Source organism: Typopeltis vanoorti, chromosome 1 (assembly GCF_054136105.1).
Source record: "Typopeltis vanoorti isolate ZY-2024b chromosome 1, IOZ_Tvanoo_1.0, whole genome shotgun sequence".
NCBI classification, from domain to species: domain Eukaryota; kingdom Metazoa; phylum Arthropoda; class Arachnida; order Uropygi; family Thelyphonidae; genus Typopeltis; species Typopeltis vanoorti.
Genome location: NC_143549.1, coordinates 20,772,367 through 20,789,752, shown reverse-complemented (window position 1 = coordinate 20,789,752; position 17,386 = coordinate 20,772,367). Strand labels below are relative to the sequence as shown.

At 35.2% G+C, this 17,386-nt stretch overlaps 1 protein-coding gene across 4 annotated transcripts in view; it reads right to left on the bottom strand.

Annotated features, from left to right (window-relative positions):
* LOC150109823 (SLIT-ROBO Rho GTPase-activating protein 1-like) overlaps positions 1–17,386 on the bottom strand; it is a 564,129-nt gene that overhangs the window by 385,922 nt on the left and 160,821 nt on the right. Inside the window, exon 1 of one of the 4 annotated variants that reach the window (XM_090396861.1) lies at positions 15,306–15,423. The exons of the other annotated variants lie outside the window; for them this stretch is intronic. Coding sequence (XP_090252987.1) covers positions 15,306–15,348 — 43 coding nt within the window. The 5' untranslated portion in view covers positions 15,349–15,423. Of the gene's footprint in view, positions 1–15,305; positions 15,424–17,386 lie in introns of those variants that run through there. 4 annotated transcript variants of the gene reach the window in all.

Genomic DNA, 17,386 nt, shown 5'->3' with positions numbered 1-17,386 from the left:
CAAAAAAAAAAAAAAAAAAAAAAAAAAAAAACTTGAGATTCTCCTTGTATTGCAGTGCCAGTCTCCTCTTATATTCTAATTTTTCTCATCTTACAATACTAGTCAATTTCCTGGCATGAGTCTATATTCCTCATGCAATTGTCCTTCACCTCTCTCTCTGTCTTCCACAATCTGTTTTTTCTTCTGCAATTCCTCTTTTATTCCTTTTGCCATCCAACTCCAAATTGCCTTATCTTCTTCACTCAAGGTATGCAATGTCATTGTGGTCAACAATTTTTTCTTAAGAGTCACCCATGCACTTATGAACACTCTTCCCACAAATTCTTTCATCCCTTGTACTGCTGCAAGCTGGTTTCTAAGTCTATGATAGTCACCGTCCTTAAAATTACACAAATTCTTTGCATTTTGAAACTGCTACATGCCTATTCATCCTCCAAGTCAGTCTCGCTAATGGGTGGTGGGGGCAAGTACGTCATCTGCCACAATCAGATCCTCTGATGCTATGACCAAATCCAAAACTTTTGATACTTGTGTTCCATCCACCACATGCTGCCAAGATGTGCCTACATGCTAACTCCGCCTGAAGTTGATTACTGTGAGCAGTGATCATTTCAGCCCCAAGCCTGGATAAAGGAGGAGGGTTGTGCATTGGGTTAACAACCAATCACATAAAAAAATTTTATGCTATGAAACCGATACAAACGAAACCCCAGAATAGTACACAAGTGCAATTGACCTGGAATGGAAAAAAAGGATATGATTGGATTTCAAAATAAGCAAAAAATAAGAAGAAGAGATATGGCAACAAAATGGCAACATGGAATAAAAGGACAATGAAACAAATAGGAAAGATGAAGTTGCTAATGAAATGCTGAAATATAAAATAGATCTCATTGCACTACAAGAAATGCAATGGCAAGAACAGAGGAGAATTGATAAACATCATTGTAGTATTATTTATAGTGGTCTCAATGAACAAACTGGGTAACTTTGCACTGGCTTCATATTAAGCAAGTGTTATATCTTTCGTGTGTATCTCACTACCATTATTATGTATCGCCGTGCGTGCCATTTTATGTCGTTGCTTGCTCTTCCTAAAATATTTCAACTTCCCTTATTCTTTTTTAACCTCCCTACTTTAACTACAGAACTTACAAAATTTTCTTGATTCTAATATCAGTATCACTTCTTACATGTTCATTCTATAAGGAAAGCAAATTCTATATCTCTGGCCGATTCCTAAATTTACTCACGTGCATACCCTGACTGTTAAAGGTTATTCCTTGCTATAAGAAACGAATCCTCTAATTTCTGTCTGGGGCCGTCTCCTCTTCAGATATTGACAAATTTATTTTTTAATGCTGCGCCAGCCAATATCTTAGAATAGAGGGGACTCTTATTCAGGGAGACTTTTCCAGACCTTTGGTGCACATAGGAGAATAAATTTGGTGCTTATACTCATAAATCAAATGCTCTACTATGGCTAAGTAAATTCTGGTTTGCAGTCATAACCTCTATAACATGTTATACCTTTCTTTCAATTCCTCCCCCCCCCAGCTATGGTTCGAATTAATGAGTGGTAGTTTTGGTTCATATCACAAGCAAAACTCAGGTATAAAAGAAAATACATATTTATTGGAATCTAAAGACATAATATACACTTTCAACTAGTTCAATGACATGTTAAATCAAACTTTATCAAACTGATTAATACTCTAACGTACGAACAATAATTCTTTCTCTTGAGTTAGAGGTTTTACACACATAATATACACATTATACTCCTCTAATCAATTATTCTACCTACTGTGTTAATCTTGCATATTAAACTAGACACACTCTTCTATAATCATTCCTAGCAATTTGTCTTATGGACACTAGCCACTGCTAAATATTCACTTAAAGTCCTTAAATACGGTCCATACTCGATTAATACACTACAAGCACACAATATACACATTATACTCTTCTACTCAATATTCTACCTACTGTATCAGTCTTGCATATTAAGCTAGTCACAATCATCTATAATCATTCCTAACAATTTGGCTTATGGACATTAGCCACTGCTAGATAATCACTTAAAGTTCTTAAATACTGTCCATACTCATTTAATACACTACAACGATCTTTTCCTTTTTCCGACTGGATAGTTATACAACAAAATCTGTACATTACCATTTTTGGGGTTGGGTCTCCAGGTCCGTCGGAACTGTCCTTCTTTGTTTGAACTACCTTTCAAATCTGCCATAAGCCTGCATCCACGTGGTGGATCCTTATGGTCCTCAGTTTCCCTCGTCTATCCTCAATCTGTTTCGGACCATCCTCAATTCTAGCTGCTGGTTAATAATGTACGTATGCGATAGTATTCCGTTGGTACTTGCAGCGAAGGAGTGAAGACAGATATGCCGACATCTCAAGCTTTCGTACCGGCGGAAATTCCAACATTGAAGGGAAAGGCGCACCCTCCGATATAGAACTATCGCCACGAAACACCATCAGGAACCACTGGTCCACGAGAGAAGTCAAATCATCATCCAGGAAAACAGGCGAAAAAAGCCTTGAGAAAGGGGATGCAAAACTTTTTATTCTCCCTTCACTTCCCCCCTTTTGCACCCTGTTCTTACCACGATAGCGCCCTCTTACTTTTTTTCCTGCGATCTTTTCCCGCCCGCTACTTTCATCGACCACAGCAACTTCGGCACATCGCGAGATCATAGCAGCATCTTCCGGGAACCGAATGTGCGTCGCTTTCCCAGATTGCCAATGCCTCAGGCCTGCCCATGACCTTTGGACTATTGTTTACATCTGATTTACCCATTCATCGTATACATGATGCATTTCATATAATACTAATTTATACACGAAGTTCTTTACATGGTATTACAATTCTAGTAAAAGGAGGTAATGCTATTTCCATTTACAGTTAGTACTTTAGTTCTTCTGCTCCAGTACAAGTTTTTTCTCTCAGCTGATTTTTCTGACTTGTTAAATCCTGAATGAATTATTTCTTTAATAAAGTTCTTCATTCAGAATGTAACACAAGGAAAGACAGAAAAGTATATTAGCATACAAAGCTATTAATGACTGAATATATAAAATAAGATTAAAAGGAAAATTGAGAAAAATTACTGTCATTTCAGCTCATGCTTCAACTGAGGAGAAAGAAAGAAGTGATAAAGATAGATTTTATGAGCAACTCGATGAAGTTTGCTGTAAGACACAAAAGGTATGATATTCTATTAGTTAAGGGAGACTTTATTGCTAAGGTTGGGAAAGATGAAAATCTAAAGCAAGTGGCAGGAATATTTATGTTACATGATAAAAACAATGAAAATGGTGATTTATTGATGAAATTTGCAATCAGAAACAAATTGTTCATAAGAAGCACATCGTTCACACATAAAGCAATCTACCTGGGAACTTGGAGGGTACCAGGCATGAATGATGTAAACCAAACTGATTATGTTTTAGTCTCAAGACGTCACTTCTCCTCTGTTATTGATACAATTGTGACACACCCATTGCATGTTCAAAACATTTTTCCATCATCTGTCTAATAATGAAAAGTTGATCAGTGGTACTTCTGTTTGATCTAAATCCACACTGATATTCTCCTTTTTTTCTTTTTTTGGTAATTTCTTTAAATCTGTCATTTATTATGGATGTGAGAATTTTATAAACAACATTAAGTAACATAATACCCCTGTAGTTACTACAGTCAAATTTACCTCCTTTTTTTTATAAACAGGACAGATTACACTAACATTCCAGCGGTCTGAAATTTCTTCCTTGGACCAGACTGCTGAAAATATATCCTGTAGTACCCAAACATATTGAGTCTCCTCCATGTTTCAGTAATTCTGCAACTATATTATCTTCTCCCTGTATTCTCTTCACAACGTCACTAGTTGTCGGTGGTTTTATAGGGATATTCTCTTCTACATCGATGACCTTTCTTGTTTCTAATTGAATATTTTCCCCATTTTCTTCTCTGTTTAATAAACCCTTAAAATATTCTGCCCATCTCTCTACTATTTTCTTTTCTTCTCTTAAAAAATTTCCTTCCTTATCTTTAGTTCTTGGTTGAAATCCTTTTTTTGAATTTTTTGGATGGCAGCATTAAAATTTTCTTTCATTTTGAGTAATAAGTTGTTATATCTCTTATTTGTTTCATAATCATTTTCTTCTTAATATATTATTTGGTTTTCTTCTAATTTCATTTTATATATATATCTCTCTCTCCCGATCACTTCTAATGTTTAGCTACATCACATTCTTCATCAAATCATTCTCGGTGATGAATTATTTTCTTTTCATCTATTGTTCCGCCTATTTCTTAGCTTCTTTTACATCATTTACTAAGTTTATTTATGTCCCAGGGTAGCCTTCTTTTTTGTCATTTTTATCATATTTGATAATCTTTCTCTTATAATCATTTTCACTAAATAATGATCACTGTCCTACATATTTTCAATTTGTTCATTAACGATATAGGAAAGGATCTGAGAGGAAGTGTTCACTTGCTTGCTGATGATGCAAAGTTGGGTAGAGCAATAGTGAATGCACAGGATGTCAAAATTTTGCAAGATGATTTGGATAGTTTGGAGGACTGGGCTAAGGAAAATGGATGTCAATTTAATGTGGCAAAGTGTAAGGTTATGCATTTTGGGGTGAAAAGATTAGCAGCAGTATATCACATTGGTGGAACCGTACTCCAGGAGATTGATGAGGCCAGGGATTTGGGAGTGTTGGTGGATAGGGAGTTGAAGTTTAGGGGGCACATCGCAAAAGTGGCTAAATCAGCTCATCAAATCACTTGGTTGCTGAAAAATACTTTAAAAAGCAGAGACAAAGAAGTTATTGTTCCTCTGTATCAAGCCTTGATAAGACCCCCATCTAGACTACTGTGTCCAGATATGTATGCCAGGGTTTCTTCTTGATGGGGAGGAGGTGTCGAGGATCCAGAGACGAGTGACCAAGATGATAGCAGGTCTATGGAATGAACCCTATGAGAACAGGTTGAAGATTTGTGGGTTGCAAAAATTGGTTGATAGGCAGAAAAGGGGCAATATGATTGAAACATTCAAATTACTGAAGGGTTTCTATAAGATTAATTCAGAAGATATTTTTGAGAATAGGACTGGTGGTGGGAGGACTAGGGGCCATACATGGAAGCTGGGCAAGAATGTGGTTAGCAAGGGTGTTAGAGCTAGGTTTTTTACTTGGAGAGTGGTGAATGAGTGGAATAAGCTGCCAGAGTCTGTTGTGGATGCTATGACTGTGAATGAGTTCAAGAAGAGGTATGATAGATACTGTGTGAATGTCGAATAGTTTTTCTTAACATGATGTTAGGGCCTCCCTCGATGAGTCTGTTGACTCCTTGGAGTTGCCCGAAATAATAATAATAATAATATGTTATTTATAGCCTTTAAACAAACATTTGATAGTCTAAACAGAGATGGTCCACAAACAGCTATGAAAGAATTAGAGATACCACCAAAATTAATCAGATTAGTAATGATGATGATGAACAAAAGCAAAAGTTAAAATAGATAATAAATTTAGTGATTCCTTTGAATTTAATAAAAGTGAAAAATAAGGAGATGCACTATCAACATTATTTATCATAGCTTTACATTAAAGAGGGACAATTTTTTATAAATCAAGTCAATTATGTGCTTATGCTGATGATATAGTCACCATGTTCCAGGGACTAAGAAATGGTTAATTGAGGTGTATAATGAACTCAAAAGAAAACCTAATGATATGTGATTAGAGACCAATGTAAATAAAACTACATATATGGTGATGTCAACTTCAGAAATAAGAAGAAAACCACAGAACCTACAAGTTGGACAGAAAATTTTTGAAGGGGGTGACCAAATTTAAGTATCTAGGAAATATTGTAGAGAATGAAGCATGATCAACCATAGCAATTAAAGAACATATTCAAGCTGATAATAAACATACTGTGCAAATATGAGCATGATTAAAAGTAAACTAATAAGCAGAAATATAAAATACTTATATATAAAATGCTCATTAGACCCATGGTTACATACGGAAGTGAAACGTGACTTTTGGTGAAAAAGACCAAGACAGATTGAGGAAATTTGAAAGGAAGATTATAAGAAGAATTTATGGACTTGCTGAAGAAAACAGTGTAAGGAGAATATGGTACAGCAAACAAATTAGTCAGATATTGTTAGGTACATAAAAGCAAAAAGATTGCAATGGTTAGGTCATGTAAAGCGAATGGAACACTTCTGTATGCCAAGAAGAATGCTGAGAGAGAAGATATATGCAACAAGAAAAAAGGAAGACCAAGATTAAGATGGAATGATAACGTAATCCAAGACTTGACTACTATGAAAGTGAAAGGCTGGGCAAGACTAGTCAAGGACAGAAGATCGTGAAGGTAAGCTGTACAGGAGGCTAAAACTCACAACAGGCTGTAAAAACGGATGGTGGGTAGGTAAGTATTACTACATGCTCTCTCCTTAGCATAATTTTTCTTAGCCATTTTGGCTAAGAAAAATTATGCTAAAAAATTATATTTACATAAATCTTACCAGGAATGTTCAGTAGGGAGATATGTCTGTAATTATCACATTCAGTTTTATTTACCTTTTTATAGATCGATACTATGAGAACTCCAATTATCTGGAATTCGACCCTCTGACCAGGCCTTCTGAATTATGCAATGCAGCCAGCCGCTATAAAACTTGCATACCTCCATATTTGAGCATTTCTGGCTGAATTTCATCTACTCCAGCTGCCTTTCCACATTTCGGGTTTTTGATTACTTCTATTTCAAATATGGATATGTATTCCTGACTGCATTCTTGTTGGGAGGTTTCTACCATCATGCTGACACTGCTCGATTTATTTAGCAGTCTTTCAAAGAAATTACTCCAGAAACATCTAGAACATCTTTATCTTCAGTTTTCAATATTTTGTATGTTCTTATCAAAAAGTTTTCCCATGTTATGCTTTCTCACATTTTTTTCTGTATTCTCTAAGAACACAAGCTGCTTTACTTGCTGAGAACTTTTGATATGATTTCTTCTTCTTCTTTTCCTTCACACTGTCTCTCTAATTTCCTGAGTCCTCCATGGAGTTCCGATTTTTCTAGCCTTCAAGACAACCTCAATCAGCAGCACACTCTGGATTTAATCTTGGGGGGGGGAGTTGAGTAGACGATTTGAGAATATACACACTATGCATCGCATAAGACCTATGACTGAGCATCTTTCCTTTTTTCTTTCGGGAGGGGGGGGGGGAGCCAGGGACCCTTGGCCTCTCCCTGGGTGCACCACTGACCTCCTCAATACATGCCTCTCTGGCTGAATCAATCAATTTTTTCTTCAGGATATGCCACTGAATCTCCAAGGTTTGGTTCTTTTTTCACACTCTTTCATTTTTTTCTTTAATGATGTTTGCGTATTTGAATCTACAGTTCACCTCTGAAAGCTGCTCAACCTTTGATTCATTTTTAAATTTTCTTACACATTCTTCTTTTCAATATGATAAGATCAATGTGATCATTTCCTGTTTTAAATCCTCTGTATAGGTGTCCTGAACCAGGACTTGACTTGACTATTATTATTTGCTTTGCACTTTCTCCAGATTTTTGCAAAACATTTCTATATATTTGGTAATCATTTCCTACTCTGCTGTTTAGATCTCCAACAAGGACCAACTTTTCCTTTTTCAATGAGCCAGCAGCCTTCTCTAATGCCTCAATTATTCCTCCATTTTTCTTCCTTGGTAGAAACTTCTGTGGGACCATAAGCACAAATAAGTCTTATTGTCTAGTTCCCCATTCTGATATTTGTCCACATCACTCTGTTTGATATTGCCTGCCATTCAAGAAGATTATCCTCATATTTAGTGTTGAATACTATAGCTACTCCCTCTTTTCCATGATTATCATTGCCTGAATATAACATGTTGTATTTGTTAACATGATGTTTTTCTTAACATGATGTTAGGGCCTCCCTCGATGAGTCTGTTGACTCCTTGGAGTTGCCCGAAATAATAATAATAATAATATGTTATTTATAGCCTTTAAACAAACATTTGATAGTCTAAACAGAGATGGTCCACAAACAGCTATGAAAGAATTAGAGATACCACCAAAATTAATCAGATTAGTAATGATGATGATGAACAAAAGCAAAAGTTAAAATAGATAATAAATTTAGTGATTCCTTTGAATTTAATAAAAGTGAAAAATAAGGAGATGCACTATCAACATTATTTATCATAGCTTTACATTAAAGAGGGACAATTTTTTATAAATCAAGTCAATTATGTGCTTATGCTGATGATATAGTCACCATGTTCCAGGGACTAAGAAATGGTTAATTGAGGTGTATAATGAACTCAAAAGAAAACCTAATGATATGTGATTAGAGACCAATGTAAATAAAACTACATATATGGTGTAGTTTTATTTACATTGGTCTAAAAGGAAGACCAAGACTTCAGAAATAAGAAGAAAACCACAGAACCTACAAGTTGGACAGAAAATTTTTGAAGGGGGTGACCAAATTTAAGTATCTAGGAAATATTGTAGAGAATGAAGCATGATCAACCATAGCAATTAAAGAACATATTCAAGCTGATAATAAACATACTGTGCAAATATGAGCATGATTAAAAGTAAACTAATAAGCAGAAATATAAAATACTTATATATAAAATGCTCATTAGACCCATGGTTACATACGGAAGTGAAATGTGACTTTTGGTGAAAAAGACCAAGACAGATTGAGGAAATTTGAAAGGAAGATTATAAGAAGAATTTATGGACTTGCTGAAGAAAACAGTGTAAGGAGAATATGGTACAGCAAACAAATTAGTCAGATATTGTTAGGTACATAAAAGCAAAAAGATTGCAATGGTTAGGTCATGTAAAGCGAATGGAACACTTCTGTATGCCAAGAAGAATGCTGAGAGAGAAGATATATGCAACAAGAAAAAAGGAAGACCAAGATTAAGATGGAATGATAACGTAATCCAAGACTTGACTACTATGAAAGTGAAAGGCTGGGCAAGACTAGTCAAGGACAGAAGATCGTGAAGGTAAGCTGTACAGGAGGCTAAAACTCACAACAGGCTGTAAAAACGGATGGTGGGTAGGTAAGTATTACTACATGCTCTCTCCTTAGCATAATTTTTCTTAGCCATTTTGGCTAAGAAAAATTATGCTAAAAAATTATATTTACATAAATCTTACCAGGAATGTTCAGTAGGGAGATATGTCTGTAATTATCACATTCAGTTTTATTTACCTTTTTATAGATCGATACTATGAGAACTCCAATTATCTGGAATTCGACCCTCTGACCAGGCCTTCTGAATTATGCAATGCAGCCAGCCGCTATAAAACTTGCATACCTCCATATTTGAGCATTTCTGGCTGAATTTCATCTACTCCAGCTGCCTTTCCACATTTCGGGTTTTTGATTACTTCTATTTCAAATATGGATATGTATTCCTGACTGCATTCTTGTTGGGAGGTTTCTACCATCATGCTGACACTGCTCGATTTATTTAGCAGTCTTTCAAAGAAATTACTCCAGAAACATCTAGAACATCTTTATCTTCAGTTTTCAATATTTTGTATGTTCTTATCAAAAAGTTTTCCCATGTTATGCTTTCTCACATTTTTTTCTGTATTCTCTAAGAACACAAGCTGCTTTACTTGCTGAGAACTTTTGATATGATTTCTTCTTCTTCTTTTCCTTCACACTGTCTCTCTAATTTCCTGAGTCCTCCATGGAGTTCCGATTTTTCTAGCCTTCAAGACAACCTCAATCAGCAGCACACTCTGAATTTAATCTTGGGGGGGGGAGTTGAGTAGACGATTTGAGAATATACACACTATGCATCGCATAAGACCTATGACTGAGCATCTTTCCTTTTTTCTTTCGGGGGGGGGGGGGGAGCCAGGGACCCTTGGCCTCTCCCTGGGTGCACCACTGACCTCCTCAATACATGCCTCTCTGGCTGAATCAATCAATTTTTTCTTCAGGATATGCCACTGAATCTCCAAGGTTTGGTTCTTTTTTCACACTCTTTCATTTTTTTCTTTAATGATGTTTGCGTATTTGAATCTACAGTTCACCTCTGAAAGCTGCTCAACCTTTGATTCATTTTTAAATTTTCTTACACATTCTTCTTTTCAATATGATAAGATCAATGTGATCATTTCCTGTTTTAAATCCTCTGTATAGGTGTCCTGAACCAGGACTTGACTTGACTATTATTATTTGCTTTGCACTTTCTCCAGATTTTTGCAAAACATTTCTATATATTTGGTAATCATTTCCTACTCTGCTGTTTAGATCTCCAACAAGGACCAACTTTTCCTTTTTCAATGAGCCAGCAGCCTTCTCTAATGCCTCAATTATTCCTCCATTTTTCTTCCTTGGTAGAAACTTCTGTGGGACCATAAGCACAAATAAGTCTTATTGTCTAGTTCCCCATTCTGATATTTGTCCACATCACTCTGTTTGATATTGCCTGCCATTCAAGAAGATTATCCTCATATTTAGTGTTGAATACTATAGCTACTCCCTCTTTTCCATGATTATCATTGCCTGAATATAACATGTTGTATTTGTCGCTTAGAAAGATCTCACCTGTTTTGCCTTCTTTGTTTCCATCATGCCTATTATGTTGATCTGGCACTTATGCAATTCTTCTGCCAGTTCCATTTTTTTTTTTCTATTGATGCTTCTTACGTTACTAGTACCAATCTTAAACTCTGTAGATGTTGAGTTGGAAATGTATTTTGGGATTTCTTCAAGTAGTGAATGCATTTAAATTGAGGTATGATGAGCATGCATGTGAGAGGGTCTTCCATGATCAGTCTCTTTGCTCCATGGACATCTGTTAATAATAATTCGTATATCAATGATATAGGGAAAGTTTTTTTTTTTTTTTTTTTGGAGGGGGGGGGGGGATTTAGTTGTTTGCTGATGATGCAAAACAGAAGACAGCAATAGTTGATAAAGGTGATGTAAATATCCTGCCAGGATGATATCAATAAATTGTAATTGTGAGCAAAGGATAATGACTGGCAATTTAATGTTCCAAAATGTAAGGCTATGTACTTTGGGTTGAAAAGGTTGCATAGTGTGTATCACATTGATGGTACTGGATTGCGAGTAATTGATGAGACTAGGGTGTTAACGGTTGCTATTGCTGTGCCATTGTAAACTATGGCTATCTATTTATGCTGTATTATTAATTTCTTATTCTTGGTTCTATCTCTTACTCTACCTTCCGTGACTCTATATTCTTATACTTGAGAGCACTAGAAATTTATTTGTTAAGCTGCGCCGCCAGGCCTCCTTGTGGTATTAGAACAAGCAGTACTTCCAGTAGGTCCTAATCTAACACAAAATCCTCTCTTAACCCTTTGACATATAAATTATTTTTAAAGTCTAAATTCGTTTGAAATTGACGCGAACTTCGTAACATCTGCGATACATCAAAATCAATTTTGGTGCAATAAACAAAAGACATGTCACAGACGTCTTTGTATGTTAAGGGTTAATCAAATTACAGTCGTGGCTTTCTATGCATTTCTTATCTTAACTATCATTTAGTTCCCCGCTCACAGGATCGAGTTTATTTCGAAACAGTGCATTGCATATTAAAGATCAGGTGGTACTCGTTGAATATAAATAACAAGCATATTTATTAAATACTAAGACTGAATACACAATACATGCAATAGGGAAGTTGCTTCTTATATCTTTAACTTAAGCTACACTCTATATGACAAACTTCTACAGCATACTTCCACAATTATGTAACATATCTCACAAAATTACTGCAATATTTATGACTCCTAATTTAAACAAACTAATTTAGAACAGAATCACTATGGTAATTTTCTGTAATTATGCAGCATAAAGCCTTAGAATTCCTTCCAATTAAACATTTTTGTCCAATAACTTCTTAGGAATTTCCTATGCTCTGATCCATACACCTAATAATCCCAACCATAAAATTGCATTAATCATTTTCAGGTTATAACTATCTTATCACATTAAACTTAGCAGTCCATTAAGGTAGATGTAAGTTCCCTTACATCACATACAAAAATAATATATAACAATTGACTCACATGAATTCTTTTTGCCTTTAGTGCACTTCTTCTCTATTCGTCTCGGAGTCCTTAGTTTCCTTTTCCGTCTCGGGTTTTGAGTTCTTTCCTTAGAGGTTTACAGAGCACCGACATTTCATTCAGAATGATTGGCGGGTCTGGAACGTGATTTCCTGGTGTCTTGGAGCTTCGGGCAAAGGGGATTCAGCGTACGGAGCACATGTGGATTTGTCTGATCAGCAACGCATCAGGTCCGGCTCGGCTGCTCCCTCCGTAGTTAATCGCTTCTGGTAACTGTAATTTTTTATCTGGGCGATTTGAAGTGGATCGACCTCCACCTCGTTACCTCCTTTCGACTTCTCTCTGTTCTAGCTGAAACTGTCAGTCTTTTCTGAAACCCTGGGTTAAAAATTGAAATCCCCGTACTTTGGGGATTTCAATATTTGAAATTGAAATCCCCAAAGTGAAAACTCTGGAGGTAGGTTTGAAAACCCGAGATATTTCCTCGTGACTCTCTTGATCTAAAATTTCCGCCGACTTCTCTTTTCTCCCCTTTCATATGTCTTTAATCCATTTTACCAGACTGAGAAATTTATGTTTGATTCTTGCCACCCCTTTCTCCACTGACCTTGAAGGTCACCTAAGACTGAATTTGTAAACAAAAGGGCTCTCTTACACTTTAATCAGAGCACTAACATCAAATAACCTTCTAAAGGCAAGGCATTGCCCTTGGCTTTATTTTTACATTCTTTGTTTATGTGAGCGAGCAAGCTAATTCCCTTTGGGCTTTATACTTAGGCTTTTAGTATTCTATTTACAATAACAAAGTTTATTTTTACAAGCTTTCTAGATGTGACCTCTGTAAAAGTTGATGCAATAAAAAATATAAAAATTTATGCTGCATCGAATTTTACAAGGGCATAATAATGAAGAGAGAGTTAAAATTAAGAGGACATATTGGAAAAGTTGGTAAAACAGCTCAAAAAATAACTTGAATGTTGAAACACGTGCTAAAGTAAAAATAGGGAAGTTATTATCCCGCTTTATAAGGCTATGATTCAGCTTCATCTGGTCACCTGGGTTTCTTGGGGATCAGGAAGTAGTAGAGAGGATTCGGAGATGAGTGACCAAGCTGGTGACTGGTCTGTGGAAGGTTGAAGGTGCATGGGTTGCAAAGTTTGGTTAGGCAGAGAAGAGGTGACATGCTAGAAAATTATAAGATATTAAAGGGGTTTTATAAAATTGATGTAAAGGAAATTTTTCAATAATGACAAATAGAGAACTATGGATCATCTATGGAAATTGTGTAAGAGTGTGGTAAGTTAGGGTCTGCAGAAGAGACTTTTTGCATGGAATGGTGAACGAGTGGAATGGATTATCAGAATTAGTTTGATGAGTGCCCTGACAAAGAATAAGTTTAAGGAGAGGTATGACATATTTTGTGAGTAAAAACTTTAGTGTGGGTTTCTCACGATAAGCTTCTGATTTTTTTAAAATCAAAATAAACGTTTCTATGATATTGCATGTTTACAAAATTAACTGTATAATTACATAAATTTTAAATACATGCACAAATACACAATATTGTAAGTTTACTTTGGGAGGGGGGGATGCTACACAATGTTTCTGCTAGGCTGTGCCAAGGCACATTTGACAGGACTATTGAATAAAACTGCATAGAACTATGGAATAAATTGGAGCAAATATGTTTGGACATAAAGCTGTTACATGATTAGGAGATGGCTAACAGATAGATATCAGACAATAGTTTATGAAGAAGCATATGTGATTATTGGTGTGCCACAGGGTTCTTTACTTAGGGTGCTGCTATTTAACTTGTATATTAATGATATAGGAAATGATCTCAGAGGAAAATGTATTAATTTCTTTGCTAATGATGCAAAACTGGGCAGAATAATAAATAATAAAGATGATGCAGAGATCTTGCAGGATGATTTAAATAGACTGATGCTGTGGGGCAAGGAAGAATGGCTATCAGTTTAAATATGGCAGAGTGTAAGGTTATGCACTTTGGGATGAAGAACTTAACAGCTGTGTACTACATTGATGAAAATAGACTGTGCTAGAGGAAATGAATGCGGTTAAGGATTTAAGAGTTCTGGTAGACTGTGAATTGACGTTTAGAGATCATATTGCAAAAAGTGGTCAAAATAGTTAATAGAACTACAGTACTTAGTTATTGAAGAATACACTGACAAGTAGAGACAAGAAGGTTATTATTCTTCTTTATGAGACTATGATACAGTGCCATCTGATTATTGCAGCACTGACTATTCACCCAGATTTATTAGGAAATGAAGAGGATCCAGAGGTGAGTGACCAGGATAGTTGTAGGACTATGAAATGCTTCTTACGCAGATAGATTGATGACGTGGTTCACAAAAATTGGTTGATAGGCAGAAGGGAGGGGGGGGGTTATGAGAGAGACATTTCTGTTAAAGATTTTTTAGAAATTGATTTAGAGGAAATTTTTCAGTACTTGACTAATGTGAACCAGGGGTCATCCATGGAAAATAGATAAGTGTGGTTTTGCATGTGCATGAAGACTTAGCCATAACTTTTACTAATTTGGAATAGATTGGCAGGGGCCAGTTGTGAGTGCTTTGTCAGGGAATGAGTTCAAGCTAAGTGGAAATGACCTTATAATAGCAATATGTTCGAAAGTTATCGTTTATTGCTAATTTTGTATAAAAATTGGAAAAGGGATAAAATAAAATGAAGATTTTTAAAATAATCATTATCAAGATTTAACGGCTCATGCACTGAAATTATGAATAAAATAAATATTAATCGAAATATGTGTAATCTCATCAATGAGTCTTGGCTCCAGGTGTTTGTAATAATAACAATAATTAGAAAATCTTGGAAACGAAAACCAGTTTTCTTTACTTCAATGTGACAAAAAAAATTAATCGATATTCAGCAGAAGCAACCCCACACCAACAACATACTTCTATGGTTTAGATGAACGATGGAACAAGTAACAAATAAAAACTCCATTACAGATGTAATTCATAAAAAAAATAATAAACACCATTTTATTTATTAATATTGTAAAAGCATTTATAATATAAAGTATTAATATCTTTTCTTTCAATGTGAAAATATTCAACGTGGATATTGTACCTTGGTTTTTAAACAAACAAAAAAGTACCTCGTTCAAAACGACTCCATTTGGAATAAATTGGACCAACCATCTTACTAGAACAAATCTTAGAAAAACATAGCTGTCTTCTGTACAACAGCACGTGGATGAAGAAGGTCGATAAATCTCGCGCAGTTTTACGTCATTTCCGATAGTAACCAGTCTCGGCAAAACTGTGAAACAGCGAAACGTATTTCGACAGTAATGGCAGCAACAGAAGTGTGTCACAAAAATTATAAACAAATAAAAATAACGTAAAATAAAACTGCTATATTTTAATGTTTTAAATTTCTGAAATCCAGTTCCATGCAGTTAAAAACATTCGATATCAATTTTACAGTAAAACTTGGTGGAAATGAGCTGCCCTAGTATAACCAGTTAAATTAATTGGTTATTTAATCATTACACTTCATTTTAGAAAAAAAAAAAAAAAAATTACAGAGTAGAAAACATACCTGCGTATTCTGAAGATAAAGGTGATTGCCACAGTAATAGAACTTACAAAGCAGTCATATCAGATTTAAAAAAAAAAAAAAAAAATCTTATTTTCTATTAATACTGGAACCAAAAATAGCATCAGATTTAAAAAAAAAAAAAAAAGTGCACAGCCATAGGAGGAAGAAGAGCCAAAATATGTACATTCAAGTAAGAAACAGGAATATCTCTGGAGGATATATAAATTATATCTCCTCCAGAATATATAGAAGATATATATCCAGAAGATAGATTATATCTCCTCCTAAGTAATATAAATTACTTGGTAACCCTAATATACAATATCCCCAAGTCAAAAAAAATTAATTACATCTATATCTCCTACAGAGATTCTTATTAACAATAAAGACACCTTGCAGCAACTTCTATAGGTAAAGTTGATAAGGCTCTGTATTACTAAAACCTTGGTATATTTAGGGTCTAGCTACTCACTGAGGAGACCTCAAAAAAGGTTGAAACCGGTCTGGGTAGTGACTCCACCCATAATGTATTGCAGTACACATCTTTTAGTGAGATGTGCTTTACATCAGTGCTTCCCAAACTTCTGGATGTCAGGGCCCCTTTGCAAAAATTAAAATATTTCAAGGCCCCCCCTCGAAAAAAAATCGTAATAGAGAGATATATTATAATAATATTTATTGTATTTATATTCAATACAAAACATACACAGCGAATATTGCAAAAATCAAATGCATATATTACATTTTTTGCCTCTTACCGTTTGGTTCTGAAGACGATGGGAGCTGTTGTGGTAAAATATGAAATACTGTCCTTTTTTTTTTTTTTTTGAGTCTGTTTCTGCTTCTTCGTGGGGATTTTTTTAATATTTTTTTATCAGCCACTTATCCATTCTCAGGATTAAATTTTTTAACGATCAAATAATATCACCACTTACCGATACTGGCACACCACAGACTGATAACATGAAATTAGTGAATATTACCTGAAGAAGGGAATCCCCGGACCAGGAACATTTTTCTCTTTTGCGACTTTTCTCCCTTTACGATAATTAAGCCTAACACGAAACAGACAGCAAAGGCAGGTTATTAAAACGTGCATATGATTGGCGCGGTATTAACAAAAGATCGTGCAACCGAAAGATAAAAGCATAGCTGACAATTGAGTTGAAATGCTAACTCTCTTCAACCGAATTCCATATGTGAAACTGCCATAACATTCATTATATATATATATATATATATATATATATATATATATTACTTAGTTTTAACACTTTTACGAATTTTAACACGTTCGGTTGAATTTTATTGCTGCCTTGGGAAATCGAACTCACACACATCTAATTAATAACAATAGTTTTTAGTTAGATACTGTGTTTGCCCATGCAACATATGGTTTTGTTTCAGTCTATACAGCATAGTTTCTGTATGAGGGGACATGTGATTCATTAATTAGTGTGTTTTTATCCCAGTTGTCTCTAATTGTACCATTTCTTGAGAAATATATTACACAGACTCCTCATACCTCATTCACTGGCATAATAAAAGTACTTGTTTTTATTGCCTCTGCAGTATAGTAGCTGTTAAGCCACTATACTGCAGAGGCTGTTAAGGGAGGGTGTTGTTTACCACTGC